General features: G+C 45.0%; 1 protein-coding gene across 6 annotated transcripts in view; it reads left to right on the top strand.

Annotated features, from left to right (window-relative positions):
* The window catches only part of KLHDC1 (kelch domain containing 1), a 167,390-nt gene that overhangs the window by 41,648 nt on the left and 105,417 nt on the right, over positions 1-20,325 (top strand). For 5 of the 6 annotated variants that reach the window (XM_033952968.1, XM_033952971.1, XM_033952972.1 and 2 more), the window contains one exon: positions 6,039-6,157. The exons of the other annotated variant lie outside the window; for it this stretch is intronic. In XM_033952968.1, coding sequence (XP_033808859.1) covers positions 6,039-6,157 — 119 coding nt within the window. The remainder of the gene's footprint in view (positions 1-6,038; positions 6,158-20,325) is intronic. 6 annotated transcript variants of the gene reach the window in all.

Raw genomic sequence — 20,325 nt, forward strand, 5'->3', positions numbered from 1 at the left:
CTCACGTATGGGTGATGTCACCAACGGAGTTCAAGTTCAAGTTCAAGTTCAGGTTTATTTTGATTAATCGCCTATATAAAACTTTCTAGGCGATGTACAATAAAATACAAGTTGTAAAAAACATAATATCATATTAGTATTACAAAACATCCAAAACATCATCACAAATAATTATTAATTAATTAAATAAAATAGAGATGATTTCTCTTTACCTAAAAATTAACAAAACATAACAGGAGGAAAGGAGGGAAAGGGTTACAATATTTCTCTTAATAAAGGGAAAGAACATATGGAAGGGAAAGACAATATAAAGGAGGGAGAAACGAAAGGAAATTAATCATTAAAAGCATCATTAAATAAAAAGGTTTTCAACAATTTTTTAAAAGAAATAAGATCCTTTTTCCTTTCTAATAAAAAGAGGCAGGGTGTTCCAGAGTTGGGGGGCATTGCCACTTCAAGATCTTAGAAAGTTTGCAATAGCCCGAACCGCGCAAGTGTAAGTGCCTTCCTGCCCGACATAGGGTGCGCGGTTCCTCAATTTCTTAGTCTTCGCAGAGCTAAGAAGTCATGTTTTCAACGGTTGTTGAAAAATTATTTTTTGTTTCGCTGCCTTCCCACTCTTGCGGCTTCTGACTTTTTAGTCGGTTCTCTTTTCTTTTTCTTGTTCCGTTTTAGTTAAAAAAAACAAAAAAAAAGGAAAGGAAACAAACAAGAGATTAGTTATTTTTTCTTGTTGTGGGCCTGGGTTCGGTGGGCTTTTATTGATCACCATAGCGTTCATTTTTCCTATGGCTCTCTTACCATTACTGTCCCTCCCTCCGATTGTTCTCAACACGGGCAGTTGTTGTGCTTGGGCAATTGTGATCACCGCCACCTGCTGCTGCTTCTTGCAGTGTCTGGCCCTCGACCTTTCCGATTTCTGCTTCCTCTGCTTTTTTCTTCAGATTACCACTCCACTTCAGCAGTAGCTCCTGTTCCATGCTATTGGGAATCCAGCGCCCACTGCATTTCTGACACCGGCTGTACTATTCAAACCCGCATCGGCCTTATCGGTGCCGAGAGTGGATATCTTCTGTCTGCGGTGTCGCACCTCACAGTGGGTAAGCCGGCTACCAACCTTTTCCCTGCTCCCTCTGGGCTTCCGGTCATAGTAGGAGTGAGTCTAGTTTTGCCGACCTCTAGCAGCCCCAACTATAGCTACACTCCATTATCGATGAGTGCCTCAATACGGGCATTCTCATCTCCGGAGCTTAGAGCGGTGCTGAAGGTACCAGCTAAAATGCTAACAGTACCGGTGCTTTTCTTTAATGCAGCGCATAACAGCATTGCTGCAAGAGGATTTACAGGTGGACTTTCGGCTACTTATGCCGACTCCCATGTTGACACCGACTCTCTTGGTGCCGGTTCAGTCTGAGCCATCGACTCCAGTTGCCCTTGCCCAGGAGTCTCCAGTAGCAGCACCGATTCTGGTACGGGAACCGACATCGAAGGCCTCTCGACGCCGATACTCTGCTTCACCGATATCGGTAAAGTCTCCCAAGGCTCTTTGCAAGTCAAAGCATTTGGAGCCTTCAGTACTGTCTGTTCAACACTGTCCCGCACTGTTAGAGAATCATATCTGTAGGGGCTTTTTGAACAGGACCTTTCGCTCTCTGACATCAAGGGTTCCTTAAGGGGTAATTTTACTCACCTTTCTTCTCGGGCAGCTTCTTTACCTCATTTATCCAGGGGATGTCTGGAGTTTTTTTCTCCATTCCTTTGGAGGTGATCAGCCACCCAAGGAGATCCTCAAACTTTTAAACTTCACTTGCAGTACTGGTGGCTCCCCGCAATTTGGATTCCTTTCCAGGTAACCCACAGCTTCCTCATGAATCTCTTCTCCAGAGCGAGGGTCTATGCCTCTGTACCTCCTGGCAGAGTGGTCAAGCCCATGTATCGGTTTGGCATACGTCTGTCTTAGAATGCTATGTTGGACAACTGGTTGGGTATTTACACTTTCCATTTTTTCCTTCTACCTGAAGCATTTAAGGAAACAGGCCACGTTCCTAAATATCTTCTGGAACATAAGCTCCTGGCTTTCCAATATTTCATATCAGACTTGCTTCAACTCTGCAAGTACATGGTCAGATCAGCTTATACCACCCTTGAATTTATCTCTTCTGCGGCAGCACTGTCAGCTGCTATGAGGCATCTTGCCTGGTTTAGAGGGTCTCAGAGCCACATCTACCATCAGGATAGGCTAGCATATACACCTTGTTTGGGGGACAAATTTTTGGATCTTCTATAGACATGGCTACTCAGAAGTTGTCTACCCATGAGACCACATGGGACACTCTGCTCCAGTCCAAAATGACTACCATCTTCTTCTTAACAAAGATTTCCTACAAAACCTTTGACTCTGTTCCAGTCTCAATCCAGCAGACAATGGCAACACAAGCCATAGACTGCTCTGTCACAATCAACGCAGCCTTTTTTGCCATGTTTCTTCAGAGCATATTCAATGTCCCCATTCCCTACTCTATGCCTCAACGCATTGACGGCTATCTTCAGTTCTTCATAGATCGCTGGAAGCTCATCATCTCAGTTCTTTGGGTTCTCACCATCATACGGCAGGGTTACATACTCAATTTTCACACTCTGCCTTCAGCCCATCTTTCCAGCGAGTCTGTTTTGGAACCCACACCTCTATTTTTCTTCAGAAGGTTCAATGTCTTCTCCTGCTGAATGCCATCGAGGAAGTTTACTCCTTGAACCCCAAGTAGATTGGAGGCCTGAGATCCATCCTGGATCTCAAAGTTCTCAACAAATTTCTAGTTCAGGAGAAATTCAGGATGCTCTTCCTCGCCCTGCTTTCTTCTCTCTTCAATCGGAATGACTGGCTCTGCTCTCTGGATCTCAAGGAAGCCTCTACGCATATCCCAATCCCTCCGGCTTCCAGAAGGTACCTTCCAACTCAATTGGTGTCATTATCAATTCCAATACAAGGTACTTCCTTTCAGCATGGCATCTACTCCCAGAGCCTTCACATAGTGTCTCCTTGTGGTTGTCGCATCTCTCCGATTACACAACATTCCAGTCTTTCCTTATCTGGACGACTGGTTAATCAAAGCTGTCTCATCTCAGGAACTGGTCCAATCAACATTTCAGTCCATTTTTTTCTTCAGGTTTTAGGCTTTGAAGTCAACTTCCCCAATTCACATCTCATTCTGACTCAACGTATGCAGTTCATTGGGGCAATCCTAGACACCACTCTCATGAAAACGTTTCTTCCTCCAGATCGACTTCAGCCTTTCATCCGTCTGTGTCAGCCATTGCTTCCTCTTCAGTCCATCTCTGCCAGACACATGATGGTTCTTTTAGGCCACATGGCCTCAACTGTCATGTAATACCATTGGCAACTGCATCTTCACACTCCTCAGTGGACTCTTGCTTCTCAGTGGTCTCAAGTGACAAATTGTCTCTCCCAACATATATCTGTGACATCATCTCCTCTCCTGTTGCTTCACTGGTGGATGACTTCTTTCAATCTCCCCAGAGGTCTCCTTTTCACTTGCCCCCTCATCACAAGGTTATCATGACAGACCAATGCCCTTATGCTTGGTGGGCTCATATGGATAATCTTCAGACTCAGGGTCTTTGTACCGCCAGGGAGCGGAACTTTCACATCAATTTCCTGTAACTCAGAACAATGTTTTATGCCCTCAAGGCTTTTCATCATCTACTCTGCCCTCAAGTCCTCCTCCTTTGCACAGACAATCAAGTAATAATAATAACTTTATTTTTGTATACCGCAATACCACAAGCAGTTCAGAGCGGTTTACAGAGGAAGAGACTGTACACAGATAGTGATGTTACAGAAGAAAAAAAAACTTTCAAATTACATTGGTAAGCCGAGAGTAGTTAGGTATATCCGGAAATGTTTCAGACATATTACAGCAATGTACTACATAAACAATGTACTACATAAACAAGCAAGGAAGCAAGGACTCTCTCCTGTTGTGTCAGGAGGCCCAAAACATCTGGACTTAGGCAATCTGTTTTTGTAGGCTGTCTATATTCAAGGGGAGAATAATTCCCAAGCAGACAACCTCAGCAGCATTCTTCAGCCTCACGAATGGACTCTCAACTCTGCAACTCTCCAGTCCATCTTTGCTCAATGGGGCACTCCTCAAATCGTCTTGTTTGCAGCTTCTCATAACCACCAGTTGCCCCAGTTCTGCTCCAGACTCTACTCCCCTCTTCATCTGGAAGCAGATACATTTCTCCTGGATTGGAAGGACCTGTTGCTATATGCATTCCCTCAAATTCCTCTCATGTTCAGAATTCAGTTTGAACTCAAGATAGAAGCAGCTACCATGATTCTAATTTCTCCACGGTGGCCCAGGCAACATTGGTTCTCCCTTGTGCTTCAACTCAGCTCCAGGGAGTCCATACCTCTTCAAGTATTTCCTACTCTGCTTACTCAGAATCAGGAATCACTTCTACTTCTCAACCTGCAATCTCTACACCTCACAGCTTGGTTTCTCTCGGGCTGAATCCATCTCACTTACATCTTTCTCAGCCTATTCGTCAAATTCTTGATGTATCCAGGAAACCAGCCACTCAATAATGTTATCAACAAAAGTGGACTTAGTTCTCTTCCTGGTGTCTTCTTTATCATCATAATCCAACTTCTTTATCAGTGGATTTGGTGTTGGATTATCTGCTTCATCTCTCTGACTCTGGCCTCGAATTTACATCTGTCAGAGTTCATCTCAGCACATTTACTGTTTTTCACGTGCCAGTCGAGGGAAAACCTCTTACTGCACATCCTTTGCTCTCCAGATTCATGAAGGTACTTTTCAATGTGAATCTACCTCTCAAACCTCCACCTGGGACCTTAATGTAGTCCTTTCTAGTTTAATGAAGCAACCATTTGAACCAATGGCCACAGCTCTTCTTCAGTTTATTACCTGGAAAGTGGTTTTCCTTATTGCTCTCACCTCTCCCAGAAGGGTCAGTGAGTTACAATCATTAGTTGCATATCCACCCTTCACCAATTTTCATCATGACACAGTGGTTCTGCGCACCCATCCAAAGTTTCTTCCAAAAGTTGTCACTGAATTTCACCTCAATCAGTCAATTGTTCTACTAGTGTTTTTTTCTAAACCTCATTCTCATGCTGGAGAAACCACTTTGCATACTTCGGACTGTAAACGAGTTTTAGCCTGTTACATTGACCGGACAAAGCCTCATCGAACATCTCCCCAATTGTTCATCTCTTTTGATCCAAACAAGTTGGGGCATCCTGTTTCCAAAAGAACAATTTCTAACTGGCTGGCTGCCTGCATCTTGTTTTGTTATGCTCAGACTAGGCTGGCACTAGAGAGTCATGTCACAGCCCACAAAATTAGAGCTATGGTGGCTTCTGTGGCTTTCCTCAGATCTACTCCCATTAAGGATGTCTGTAAAGCTGCCACCTGGTCCTCAGTTCATACTTTCACTTCTCACTATTGTCTGGAATCTTTTTTCAGATGGGATGGGCACATTGGCCAATCTGTATTATAAAATTTATTTTCTTAAGACCAACTCTCCCACCATCCCATTTCTGTTAACTTGGAGGTCAGCCATAAGTGAGAATATACTGCCTGCTTGTCCTGGGATAAAGCACAGTTACTTACCGTACCAGGTGTTATCCAGGGACAACAGGCAGATATTCTCGCAACCCTCCCACCTCCCCAGGGTTGGCTTCTTAGCTGGCTTATCTTATCTGAGGGACCGCACGCCCTACGTTGGACGGGAAGGCACTCGCGCATGCGCGGTTCAGGCTATCGCGAACTTAGATCTTAAAGTGGCGATGCACTTTTAAAGTGTTCTGTACTAGGGCTCCGTCAGTGACATCACCCATTCGTGAGAATATCTGCCTGCTGTCCCTGGATAACACCTGTTACGGTAAGTAACTGTGTTTTCTTTACTTATTTATGTTACTGGTGCTATTTTTATAGTTAATTTCCCTAAATATTTATTATGATAAACATTTCTATGAATTAATATTTTAGCTCTATTATGTTAATCTGCGGACAAGAGATGGTGCATATTTGTGGAAAAAAATTCAGAACTTTAAAGGCCAGCCTCCTACACCACGTGACAAGCTTTCCTGCTGGGTTTATAAGGACAGGTTAGTACCCAGGAACTATTTTGACAACAAAGCATTTATTATTAATCCTAATATTTATATTAAGCTTCTTTTAAAAAATATTAAGAGAGTCGTTTTAGATGGGTTTGCTGCTATTTATACATATAAAAAGCAGATTTACATGTGTAAATGGTGTGACCAGTCAGACACAAGGTCCGCCAAGGTCCCAGTTTAGTCAGGGGAAAAAGTAAAAGGGAAAACACGGAAGGGAAATTCCAAGATCTCCCCTGGACAGAATCCTGTTAATAGTGCCTTTGACCACCAGGGGGAGCCTGAATTGTCTGAGAAGGAGTTAGGAGATCTGTGCATGAGTTGCCACCGGGGGAGCTCAAGAACCCCAGGTAGGTCTGCTGACTCACCCAGAACAGGGCACGCCCCTAGAGTATGTAAGCCAGTAGTTGAAATCAGTCAGAGAGGCCGGCTAGGGAGGAAGTTCATACCTTGCCTCCCTGAGGAACCACCTGGGCCAAACAGTAGCAATAGACCCATGCCTATGGAGCTAACAGAGGCTGGGCAAGCTGAAGACTTGCCATTGCTGGATGTAGAGCCCATGGACTTTCAAGAGGCTTGTGCAGGCTGTGAAACTGATTATCCTGAACCCATGCAGGTGAACTGGGCCTCAAGCTGCAAACAGTAAGTGTGAATTTTTGACTGTTTGCTGTTTGGACTATTTTGGTGGTTTATTTTTTTTTTGAAATCTAGGAGTGTGATTGAGGAGAGGTTTTGCTGTCACATTGGGTGGGATTTTGAAGGCCCTTGCAGTGGCTTTTGTTTTTGCAAAACCGGAGACACTCTCCTTGCCTGGCAGTAATATAAAGTTGCCAGAGGCTTTATTTATTTATTTTATTTTGCAAGCACTGTGAATTGTTGGAACCAGTGCACTGAACTGTATTGTTGGCAAATTGAGCAAGCTGCCTGGGAGCAGGCTTGTATTGGTTCTGGGGAGAGCTGAAAAGCAGCTGCTATTTTGGACTTTATTTTGTGCTGTTTTATTTTCTTGCATCTTTTGGCATTTTTGCTTTGTTGCTGTGTTGGTATTCTGACATTTTTGCAGCTGAAGTTATGAACTACTTACCTTTATGAAGGAATGAGTAAAATTGAATTATTTTCCTATGAACTTCAATTGTTGTGCCTTTGATTTTTTGTTCCTGCTTAGTTTCAGTCCAGTCCTGCAGGGTGACTCCATCTCGGGTCACACGCTGGTATACTACTTTTGTGTAACCACTTGGAGTGCTGTAGAGCCCTGGTCCTGGGCTACAGTGTGGCTACAATGGCCATACATATCTAATTAGTGGTTTTAGAAAAATACTTTTATACATATACCTGACGTATGGAGCTTTGAATATGGTATATTATGGGCCTGGTTTAGGCGGACTTGAAAAGTATATGTATATTTCCTGTTTTGCAATGGAAATGGGCATGTGCCTCTAACAGTTTCCCCACTGATGCTTATGCCTGCTCCCAATCATGGATAAGCTCATTTGGAACTGAGGCTTGGAGTAATGATTGAGGGAGCAATTGTGCTTACCTTTCTAACATTTAAAAACACCTCAAAAATTTGAGCTTTGGACCTTGACCCTTAATTGACTGTACTTTGACATGCATTTTTGCAAAAATCTACCACTCACACATGTATGTGCTAACATTTACATGTGTAGAATCCTGAGCAACGTGTCTCTTTTTTTGGAATGTGTTTCTTTTTAAAATGGCAGCTCCTACTATAGGTGTCACCAAATGTATATGTTACCCCATGAACTTAAAGGTATTTTTTATACAAAAACACACATTCTGAATGCTTCAACCTGATTGTCCATTTTCTTACCTATATGTTCTGTGCAAAATTAGGTTTTATGAGGGTAATATTATAATAGGCTGCCTAAGTAGAAAGGCCAAGTAGGAACCTATTTGGTGGAAATTTTATAAAACAAGAAAATGGCAGACCCAGTCTTCCACAGTAAAAAACCAATCCAAATGATAAAAACAAGACTGTGGATGATGATGTTCTATTAGATGATTTATTTATCACTTTTTCCAAAGGAATAAATACAGATAGATACAAATAAAATGGTTCACATGTGTAGTCCTACCAGACCCTACACAGGGGTCCAGTTGATCTCAGAAAAGCAAATGTGGACTAAAAACAATAGGAGTGTTTTTAAACAACTCTCCAAAGCACTGTGATATAAAACAAAGTGGTGCCAAAAAATTAGCTAATTAGAGGGGTTGTGGGGAAGAGGGGATGTACTTTCATATATGGTGGCAATGTTCCGGGGCTACTGGGTTGCTGTTTTTGCCTTGTATTCTTAAATTGTTGGGAGGGCTGTGCAACCAACACCAGATATGGTGTTCCTGTATCAATATGATTCCAAATGGGGATGAGGGGGAGGTGTCTTTTTGTAAAATCCTCCTTACTGCTGCTAAGGTGGTGTTAGCGGCTGCCTGGAAATCGTCAATGGCCCCCTCTAGGGACCAGGTGGTGCAGCAGTTGGAGGATTGATATGTGATGTATAAATTGACTGCTTTGCAGAAACATAGAATGGGGACTTTTCATTGCCTTTGGCGATCCTTTCATCTCTGGAAAAGTACCATGGCTGTATAAACTGGTAGTGTAGATAAGCTTCCTGGGTGGGGGAGGGAGTGGGGGGGATAGTTTTCTGTTTGGGGGTCTGGTTTTTCACTGTTTAACAGGGAGGGTATACCAAACAACCCATGCTTGCTCTCTCATATGTGACTACTGTATGATTTATTGTATTCTTTTGTGTACTGTTTTGGCTTTTTGTTTTATCTTAAATAAAGCTATTATTATTATTTTTTTAAATTTGGACATATTTTTCGAGAATGAACTTTGGACGCTGCCGACTTTGGGTGACTAGCACCCTAGGCCCAAAATGGACTTAGATGTTTGTTTTGATTATGCCTCTCCACGTTTTTATGTATACCACTTAGGATTGTTTTAAGTGGTATATCAAATCATAATAAACTTGAAACTTCCTGATCATCCTGACCTTGTTTGGCTTCGTACAGATATTTGGGAAACTCTGGAGGGGGTACTCTGAAACGTGCTCGAGCCATAGCATGACTTTATTCCATGGCGGATGGCTTTAACAAGAGCTTTACTTCCCTAAAGGTGGATTCTTTGGTGGCACAGATCACCAAGCGCACATCTCTCCCCAGTGATGGGGGGGCGGTCCTGAAGGATCCTGCTCTGGTCCAGGATTGATGTGTGGATTTCACCTTAAGGATCTGTTTGATTCAACCGCGGCTTGTGTTAAAGCGGCGTCAGCCTCCTCTTTCGTGGCTTATGTGTGCCATTCCAAGCTGCGCCATGATCCTTACACTGTGGTGCTTCATAATTTTGATTTTCTCATCTCTGGAGTGGATTACATGGTGGATGCCTTGTACGGACATCTTGAAAGTTTTTGCCAAGCTTGGCGCCTATGCTGTTTCGGCTCATAGAATGCTTTGGATCCGGCAGTGGTCTAGTGATTGATCTTCTAAAGCTACATTGAACCAGTTGCCCTTCAAGGGTCAGCTCCTGTTCTAACAGGATCTAGTTGACCTTATGGCCAGTGTGCAAGATCGTAAACCCAAGGTATTGCCTGGGAGCAGGTTCTGCCCTTCTTGGAGTTTTGAGTGTTGTAATTTTTGCCCCTTCTGGTGTTCTCATTCGTACTTAGGTCCTTCCATAGGACAGCGGTCCTCTTTGTCTGCCAGACTGCAGTTTAGCGTATCTCGCCAACAGCAGTCGGCAGGAAGTCAGCCTGTGGTTTTCACCAAGAAACAGTTCTGACTCCAGGCCGCTGTCTCCTCCGTGCATCGGGGGGCAGTTGTCAGCCTTTCTGGGTTCTGGAGGTTCTCAGAGATGGCTACAAATTAGAGTTTCTCTGTTCTCTGACCAAGTATTTTTTTGGATTCCCCTGTGGGCTGCCCTAAGAATGTGGTTCGGGTACAGGCCACAGTTGCAAGACTTTTGGATATTGTGGCAATCTAACCTGTGCCGGAGTGAGATTTGGGCTGTGGGAGATACTCGATATACTTCATTGTTCCAAAGAAAGGATCCAATGATTGGAGACCAATTCTGGACCTCAAGGCAGTCAATGCAACTCAGAAAGTCCATCTATTCCGCATGGAGACGGTGTACTCAGTGTTCGCATCAGTGTCGCCGGGGGAGTTTCTAGCCTTCCTGGATCTGACGGAGGTGTATCTCCACATTCCCGTTTTCCTGGACCACCAGAAGTATCTGTGGTTCCATGTTCTGGGGCAACATTTCCAGCTTGCGGCACTGCCCTTTGGATTGGTGACAGTAACCCGACCTTCACCAAAGTGATGGTGGTGGTGGTGGCCCATCTCCGCACCTTGGGTGTCCTGGTTCACCTGTATCTGGACAACTGGTTGATCAGAGCTCCCTCACTGTTAGAGGGGCATCAGGCTGTCCATCAGGAGGTACAGTTGCTTCGACAGCTGGGCTTTGTGATCAACTTCAGGAAGAGTCACCTCGAGCACACCCAGGATTTGAAATACATGGGAGTTCCATTTCACACAAGTCAGAACACAATGTTTCTGCCCGTGTCCTGTCAGGAGAAGCTATGAAAGGTTAGCAGGGACCTTCTGGCCATTCCGGTCCCGATGGCTTGAAAGTACCACCAGGTTCTGGGGACCATGGTGGCAATGATCGATGTGGTCCCTTGGGCCAGAGCCTGTCTGTGGCTGCTGCAGGATGCTCTGCTTTCATGCTGGAATCCACAGTTGAACCCGTTAATCAGGGGATGTCCAACCTTTTGGCTTCCCTGGGCCGCATTGGCTGAAAAAAATGTTTCTGGGGCCTCACAAACACGCAAATGCTGCAGCAAGACAGAGGAGGGAGCCGGCAAGACTGTAAACACCTGGGGGCAGCAGAGGAAAACACTTCATCACCCTTGACTGGGGCCACACAAAATAGTTCACTGGGCAGCATGTGGCCCTGGGGCCGCAGGTTGGACACCCATGCGTTAAATGCACCCCTGCTCTGGACGATGGTGGCACGCAACAGTCTAGCACGGTGGTTGCATTCTCTCTTGCTATCCCGGGGACTTCTGCTCTGGTTCTCGGATTGGGAGATCCTGATGACAGATGCAGGTGCATGACTGTCACTATTCAGGGCCGGTGGGCACCCTCAGCACAAGTGGTCAATCAATCGCCTGGAACTGCGGGTGATTCATATGGTCCTTCTCCACTTCGAGGGTTATCTCTGTCATCGAGTCATCCAAGTATTCTCAGACAGTGCCACAGCAATGGCTTATGTCAATCGTCAGGAGAGCACGAAGATTCCCTCTCTGAGTGTGGAGGCTCAGCTGCTCTTTTGGTGGGTGGAGAGACACCTTGTGGCGTTGACTGCAGCGCACTTTGGCAGGAGTAGACAATGTTCAAGCAGACTTTCTCAGTTGTCAGATGCTGGACCTTGGAGAGTGGTCACTCTCTCAAAGAGCATTCAATTACATAGTGGATCATTGGGGGTGACCCACGTTTGACCTTCTGGTGACTGCAGCTAACAAGAAGTCTGATCGGTTCTTCAGTCATCATCGAAAGGCCACCAGCGAAGGCCTGGAGGCTCTGGTTCAACTCTGGCCCCGGAAGGGTTTTCTTTATGTCTTCTCTCCATGGCCCATGATCTGTTGCTGCCAGATAGCGGTCCATGGGGTTCTGGTGATTCTGGTGGCACCCAATTGGCTGAGGCAGCCGTGGTATGCCGACTTGGTTCAGCTCCAGCAGGATCAGGGGCTCTAGCTTCCTTGTCATTCTCACCTCCTCACACAGGGTCAAGTTTCAAGTTTATTAACTTTTTAATATACCGACCATCAACAGGTATCTGGCCGGTTCACAGTAAAATTATAAAAAGAGAAAAGAGTTATAAATATAAAAAGCAGATGGGTGAACATCAAAAACATAACTTGACTAACATGAAAGTGAGGATAAGAGGGAAAGGAGGGGGAAAGTTACATGTTTTGGAGAAGAAAGGGAGAAAGTGGGAATGGGGAAAAACATATTGGGTGGGGTCCAGACTGCTTTGGTCTTATGGCATGGCTCTTGAGCGTGCGGCTTTGACTAGCCGGGGCTATTCTTCAGCAGCGATTGCCACATTGCTTCACAGCAAATAGAAATCCACAGTGGCGGCCTATGTGAAGGCTTGGTGGTGTTACGAGGCCTGGTGTGCCCTGAGACAGGTGGACCCTTATCGTCTATCAATTCCTTGGGTCTTGGAGTTTCTGCAGGATGGCCTGAAGAAAGGTCTAGCAGTAGCTTTACTCCGGGTACAGATTGCTAGTCTTTCGTGTATGGGCCTTCCTTCCCCGAGGAGCTCATTGGCAGTTCATCCAGATGTGGTTCGTTTTCTGTGGGGTGCATTGCGACTAATACCTCCCTTGCGCCTTCCCTGTCCGACCTGGAACCTTAATTTGATTCTTCACTTTATCCCAGGACAAGCAGGCAGTCTATTCTCACATATGGGAGCCCGGATGAGGAAGCTCGCAAGCAGATTTGCTTGAAGAAACTAGAAGTTTCGAGTCGACCGCACCACTCATGCGTGAGTGCCTTCCCGCCCAGCGTAGGGCGTGTCTCCTCAGTTCTCAGTTTTCAGCGGAGCCGAGAAGTCCGTCTTTGACTCTCTGCGTTTAACTTTTCACTTCGTGCCTTCTCTACACCGCGGTTTGTGTTTTTTTCTTCACGAATCGCTGTTTTTTTCCTTTTATTTCTTTTTTTTAAAAATTTGTATTTCTTCCGTTCGGCTGCCGGGGCAGACTGCTCGGCCGCAGCCCAAGGGCTTCGATTTTGCGGCAGCTATTTTTCCTCTTATGTCCCGGCCAACAATGGTCTTCAAGAAGTGTAGCCAGTGCCAGCGTGCAATTTCCCTCACGGACCCACACTGTTGGTGCCTCAAGTGCCTTGGGCTGGACCATCAACCGAAGTCGTGCGAGCTCTGTGCTACTCTTCAACCTCGAGCCCTTAAACGTTGTCAAATTTTGGTCCAGAAGCTCTTCGGGATGGATTCCTCCTCCGATCCCTCGAATTTGAAGGCAGCCTCGAACTCACCTTCGACCAAGACTCATCCTCTTCTACTGCTTCGACCTCGAGCCTCATCAGACCTTCTTCATTTGCATCGGCTCTCTCTTCGACGACTCCTGCTGTATCTTCCCCTGTATCATCAGGTCAGATAGCTCAGCAGAAGATTCCAGGGGTGGTGCTTAAGGTGCCTAAGACTTCCAAGTCGAAGCACATTTCCATTGCTTCTGTGGAACCTCCAGCCAAAGCAGGTGGTCTGGTTTCAGACGCAGATCCATCCTTGCCGGCTTCTTTCCAGACCATGTTGGAGAAGCAATTCATTCAGTTCCTTAATATGGGACTGAAGCTTCTTCCTGTTATCCAGCCTGGGCATTCTGCAGACTCCCACGAGGTCGAGCCTCTTCCTTTGTCTCAGGCTGAGCTTGCACACTCTTTGCAGGGAGCAGAGTCTCTGCGAGTGTCTGGTCTGGCATTTACGCACTTTAAGCAAGGAGCAGAATCTTTGCAAGTGCCTCGGCAGGAATCCTCACACTCTATCCATGGAGCAGAGTCTTTGGGAGTACATTGAGGTTCCTCCACCAAGCCTCTGGAGCTTCGATCCACAGCCTCCAGTCCTATCCATTCTTTAGTAGCATCGGCTGCTTCAGTCTCCGAGGCGAAGTCTCCTCGATCTTCGAGATCTTCTTCCAAGCACCGTTCTTATTGACGATCAAGGCCTTCATTGAGGCATACTTCCAGGCATAGTTCTTCTAAAGAACGTCCTTCTTCAACTAAGCCTCGATCTACTCCTACTTCTACGAGATCGCCAAATCCTCGATCAAGGTCTCCCCTTCCAAACCTCGAGGATGCAGTGGTTTCGATTGCTTCGTCCAAGTCGCCATATTCTTTTGATGCCTTTTTTCCAGCCGAAGTCTCATCTTCGAGCCAGGCTGCCTCTACGACTTCGAGTCCTTCTCGAGGCAAAGCATTGGCGGATCAGCTATCTTTTTCATCTTTTCTTCGTCAGATGGCTGTTGACTTGGATCTTCAATTAGATGCTGGTTCCAAATACTCTAAGGAGTATCTCAAAGTTATGCATCTTCCTCAACCTCCGGCAGAGCCACTTAAGCTTCCTCGTCATAAGCTTTTGTCTCAGACTTTTGGCAGATGCCTGGAGACTCCTTATACCATTCCAGCTGTTCCAGGCAAATTGGACTCTAGGTATAAAACTCTTCATCGCAAAGGATTCGATAACTCACAGTTATCTCACCAATTCCTGCTTGTGAAGTCATCTTTAAAGAGGTCCCACCCTTCCAAGGTTTATGCCACCATTCCTCCTGGAAGGGAAGGAAAACTATGGACAAATTCGGACGTCGCAATCTATCAAAATGCCATGATGTCCTCTAAAGTCCTTAATTATAATTTTCATTTTGTTATCTATTTTGAGCTCCTCATTACCCTTTTATCTAAATTTTTGAGTTATTTGGATACTCAAAAACATTTTGAATTTCAAGAAGTCATCGCTTCTCTATCACAACTCAGATTACATCTCCTTCAATCATCTTATGATGCCTTTGAGTTGTCTGCCAGGGCGGCTACTTGTTCTGTAGCCATGCGCTGTCTTCCCTGGCTTCGAACTATTGACATGGATGCTAATCTCCAGGACCGCTTGGCTAATATTCTTTGTGCAGGCAATGACTGATCATGAAAAATCCTTTGCTTCTGTTGTAAGACTTAAGCCAAAGCCAGCTCCTGCCAAACATACATGACCTCCTCATATCTATCAGAGGCGTTTTGCTCCGAGGACGGCTCCTTATAATCGCCCTCCTGCTAAGAAACAGCAGCCTCAGAAGCAACAAAAATCTCAACCTTCTGTTGCACCTAAGGCTACTCAGTCTTTTTGACTGTTTAAAACAGAGCATAACCTCCACCGTTCTGACTCTGAATTCTTTTCCCCCTATAGGAGGTTATCTCCATCATTTTTACCACCGATGGACGACAATTACATCCGACCTCTGGGTGCTCACCATCATCAAGGAAGGATACTCTCTTCATTTCACTCAGGTTCCACCAGAGCTTCCTCCAAGAGAGTACCCTTCCAATCCATCCCAGACCGCCCTTCTTCTACAGGAAGCTCAAGCTCTGCTTCCTCTCCATGTTATCAAGCCAGTTCCTTTGGAACAGCAGAACAGAGGGTTTTACTTCCGTTACTTCCTTGTTCCGAAGAAGACGGGCGATCTGCAACCCATTCTGGATCTCAGGGCTCTCAACCAATTTTTAGTCAAAGAAAAATTTCAAATGTTATCCCTTTATCCCCTACTCGAGCAGAACAACTGGTTATGCTCTCTGGATCTCAAGGAGACCTACACTCATATCCCCATCTATCCGGCCTGTCGTCAATATCTCAGATTTCGGGTGGGGAATCTGCATTATCAATACAGAGTGCTACCCTTCAGCCTAGCTTCATCTCCCAGAGTGTTCACCAAGTGCCCGGTAGTGGTAGCAGCAGCTCTAAGGAACCATGGTCTTCAGGTATTTCCCTACCTCGACGACTGGCTCATCAAAGATTTAACATCTCAGGGGGTTATTGTAGCAACCCAACGGACTACCTGGTTCCTACAAAGTTTGGGATTCAAAATCAACTTTCCCAAATCCCAACTTCAGCCCTCACAGAATCTGCAATTCATCGGAGCTGTTCTGGATACTATCCAACTCAGAGTATTCCTTCCACAACAACGTCTGGAAGCTCTTCTTCAACTTTGTCTCACAGTGTCTTCCCGCTCTTCCATCTCGGCGAGACACATGATTGTACTCCTAGGTCACATGGCCTCCATAGTACAGTGACTCCTTTTGCCAGACTTCACCTCAGAATTCCTCAGTGGACCCTGGCATCGCAATGGACACAGGGTTGCAATCCACTTTCTCGACACATAACAGTCACTCCTTCATTGAAGCAGTCTCTCTGTTGGTGGATGCTCTCTTCCAATCTCTCCAGAGGCTTGCTGTTTCAAACGCCCCCTATCAGAAGGTCATCACGATAGATTCTTCGACCTATACTTGGGGCGCTCATCTCGATGGTCTCCGTACACAAGGCCACTGCACCGGTACGGATCGTCGGTGTCATATCAATCTGTTGGAACTCAGAGCGATCCTAAAGGCTCTTCACACTTTTCAACATCTTCATGACCAGGTAGTCCTCATCAAGACGGACAACTAAGTCGCCATGTATTATGTCAACAAACAGAGAGGGACGAGCTCTGCCTCCCTTTGTCAAAAAGCTCTGAAGGTTTGGGACTGGGCAATCCGCCACAACACCTTCCTCAAAGCTGTCTACATACAAGGGGTGAAGAATTGCTTGGCGGACAACTTAAGTCGTCTTTTGCAACCTCACGTATGGACACTCCATTCCTCGCCTCTTCATCATATTTTCTCTCATTGGGGAACGCCTCAGATAGACCTCTTTGCAGCTTCCCATAACTACAAACTGCCTCAGTTCTGCTCTAGGATATACTCTCCTCACCGTCTCGAGGCAGATGCTTTTCTTCTGGAATGAACGAATCTCATCCTCTATGCATTCCCTCCATTCCCTCTCATTCTCAAGATTCTGGTCAAGTTGAAAAACATCATGTCCACCATGATTCTGATTGCTCCTCGGTGGCCGAGACAACCTTGGTACTCCCTTCTACTTCAACTCAGTAGCAGGGAGTCATACCTTCTACCAGTTTTTCCGTCTCTGCTCACACAGAGTCAAAGATCTCTTCTTCATCCCAACCTGCAGTCTCTACACTTTGACAGCTTGGTACCTCTCAGCATGACTCCTCTTCAGTTTTCTCGATCTGTAAGAGATGTTTTAGAGGCTTCTAGGAAACCTACCACTAGACAATGCTATCACCAAAAATGGACTAGATTTTCTACCTGGTTTTTTTCTCACGATATGGAGTCTCAACTTTCCTCCTTATCTTCTGTTTTGGATTATCTTTTGCACTTATCCACTTCTGGCCTCAAGTCTACATCAATCCGAGTCCATCTCAGTGCAATTGCAGCTTTCCATCAGCCTATTGATAGGAAACCTCTCTGTGCTCATCCGGTGATTTCCAGATTCATGAAAGGACTTTTCAATGTCAAACCTCCTCTTAAACCGCCTCCTGTGGTTTGGGACCTCAATTTTGTTCATGCTCAATTGATGAAGCCTCCTTTTGAGCCAATTGGCAAGGCTCATCTGAAGTATCTCACTTGAAAAGTGGTGTTTCTCATTGCCCTCACTGCTGCTCGAAGAGTCAGTGAGCTGCAAGCTTTAGTTACTGATCCACCTTTCACTGTCTTCCATCATGACAAGGTGGTCCTCCGTACTCATCCTAAATTCCTTCCTAAGGTGGTATCGGAATTTCATCTCAACCAATCCATTGTTGTTCAAGTATTTTTTCAAAAGCCTCATTCTCATCCTGGAGAATCAGCTCTTCATACTCTGGACTGTAAACGTGCTTTGGCCTTTTATTTGGAATGCACCAAATCACACAGAACTTCTCATCAACTTTTTATCTCCTTCGATCCAAACAATTTGGGACATCCAATCTCTAAGCATACCATCTCCAACTGGATGGCTGCTTGTATCTCATTCTGCTATGCCCAGGCTGGATTACCCCTACACAGTAGAGTCACAGCCCATAAAGTCAGAGCAATGGCAGCTTCAGTAGCTTTCCTCAGATCTACACCTATTGAGGAAATTTGCAAGGCTGCTACTTAGGTCCTCGGTTCATACTTTCACTTCTCACTATTGTCTGGATGTTTTTTCTCCAGACGGGATGGCCAGTTTGGCCAGACAGTATTACAAAATTTATTCTACTGAATTACCAACACTCCCACCATCCCATTCTGGTTAGCTTGGAGGTCACCCATATATGAGAATAGGCTGCCTGCTTGTCCTAGAATAAAGCACAGTTACTTACCGTAACAGGTGTTATCCCAGGACAAGCAGGCAGCTATTCTCACTTATGGATGACGTCATCGACGGAGCCCAGATGTGGAAGCCTCGCAAGCAAACTTGCTTGAAGAAACGAGAAGTTTCGAGTCAGCCGCACCACGCATGCGTGAGTGCCTTCCCGCCTCAATTCATACTTTCACATCCCCCTACTGTCTGGAGAATTCCAGACAGGATAGTCGGTTCAGCCAAACAGTTCTACAGAATGTATTCTCTGTTTAGTTGCCAACTTCTCTTCATTCCTTCAATATTAGCTAAGAGTCCCATATGTGAGAATATACTGCCTGCTTGTCCTGGGATAAAGCACAGTTACAGTCGACTTCACCTAAGTGCATGTAGGTTAAGCGCATGCTTAGGTTATCCACGGCCTACCACCATGGTCCCTTTTTTTTACATTAAAGTCAATGGACATAAACACCAGATAGTTGCAGTTCTAATAAGCACACATTCTGCTTATGCATACTGATGTTGTAGGTTCCGCCTGTATTTTTTCATGTAAAGTTCACTCCGGTTTAAAGCAATCACGTAGATGAGCCACGTGTTTCGGAACAACAGTCTAGGCCTGGCCATATGTTCAAACTTTCAGAACTGCACCGTAGTGTCGCGTGGACAAAAATCATTGTCTTTGGCTGAACGTATCATGCTGATGTCAGACGTCGCTTTGGCGTTGTTATTACAGTACTTGTATATAAATTGGAAGGGCCTGTCATCTGAGAGTGGTGTACTCCAGGTCTTCACATATGGTCTCCCAATTAAAGCGATAGAGACCTTTACACCGCTTTCAAACGTCGCACAGCTGTTGGCTTCAAGGTGCCTGCCTGTTGAATATGAAAGCAACAAAAAACATGTGATAATTGCAAACTTCAAACGTGATTAAAGGTCACTCGTCCATCGATCACTGCCATCACATGATGGCAGTGATCGATGCAAGCACGGAATCCTGACACCCCCCCCCCCCCCCGAGCTGCTGATCTCGCGAGAAAAATGACAGTGCTCGACTCTCTTCACATGGTACTCCAATTAAGCGCACGCTCCGTTTAAGCACACATGGCAAATCGGTCTGAGGGGCTAGCACTTAAGCGAAGTGGACTATACTTACCTGTAACAGGTGTTATCCAGGGACAGCAGGCAGATTTCTTACAACCCTCCCACCTCCCCTAGTTGGCTTCTTAGCTTTTTTACTGAACTGATGATCCCACGAGCCAACGTTGGGTGGGAAGGCACCAGTGCATATGCGGTATGGGCGGTCTGAAGCTTTTGAAGAAGTTTAAAGTGACAGTATGCTTTTGCACTGTCTGTACCAGGGCTCCATAGATGATGTCACCCATATGTGAGAATATCTGCCTGCTGTCCCTGGATAACATCTGTTAAAGGAAAGTAACTGTGCTTTATTGGACTGACTTATTGCATTTTTGACTAGCTTTCAAAGATAACCCTTCTTCAGATCAGAAATAAGCAAATGTTGACAAAAATCAGTATATATAAGTGAAACATAAAAGCATTCCAATGGCTGTCTCATAGGAAAAGGAAAGGGGTGCGTAAGATGACAAACAGGGAGGACTGGATGTGTGAGAAACAGAGAGATATGGATGGGTGATTAGAAGGTGTCAAAATTAGTGAAAAAAATAGGGCGATGTCACATCTCCAAAAGTGATAGATATTTATTGTATTAAAAGGATTGATATGAACATTCAGTGTCCCAGCATATGAATGTTTTTATCATTATTTTAGAACATGGTAATTCACTTTGCCATCAAAATCCTGGTTTAGCTGCATCCATATTTTGGACATTCCAGGTTTTAAAATGATTGTTTATAATGGATGAGCTCAGAGTTACCAGTGTTTACTAACTTAAACATTCCAGTCTGAACTTGCACAACCTTTCTAAAATGCTTTTTATAAATCATTTTCACTGTTTATATGATGTATGCATTATTCACTGTGATAGCAGATTTTTAGATTTTTGTGTTCAAGTTTTATAAAATAAGTTGATTTTTATTGTTGTTGGGGATTTTGTGTTGTTTGTTTTTTTTTTGTTTTTTTTACTTGTGATGGAAATATAGCCAGTGTGTATTGAAATATATCCTGAAGTACCTTTTTTTTCACTGAGGCTTTTCTCAACTTGTACAAGATGGAATTGAAGATTAAGCTCAGGACA

The sequence above is a fragment of the Geotrypetes seraphini genome, chromosome 7 (genome assembly GCF_902459505.1).
Source record: "Geotrypetes seraphini chromosome 7, aGeoSer1.1, whole genome shotgun sequence".
Lineage (NCBI taxonomy): Eukaryota > Metazoa > Chordata > Amphibia > Gymnophiona > Dermophiidae > Geotrypetes > Geotrypetes seraphini.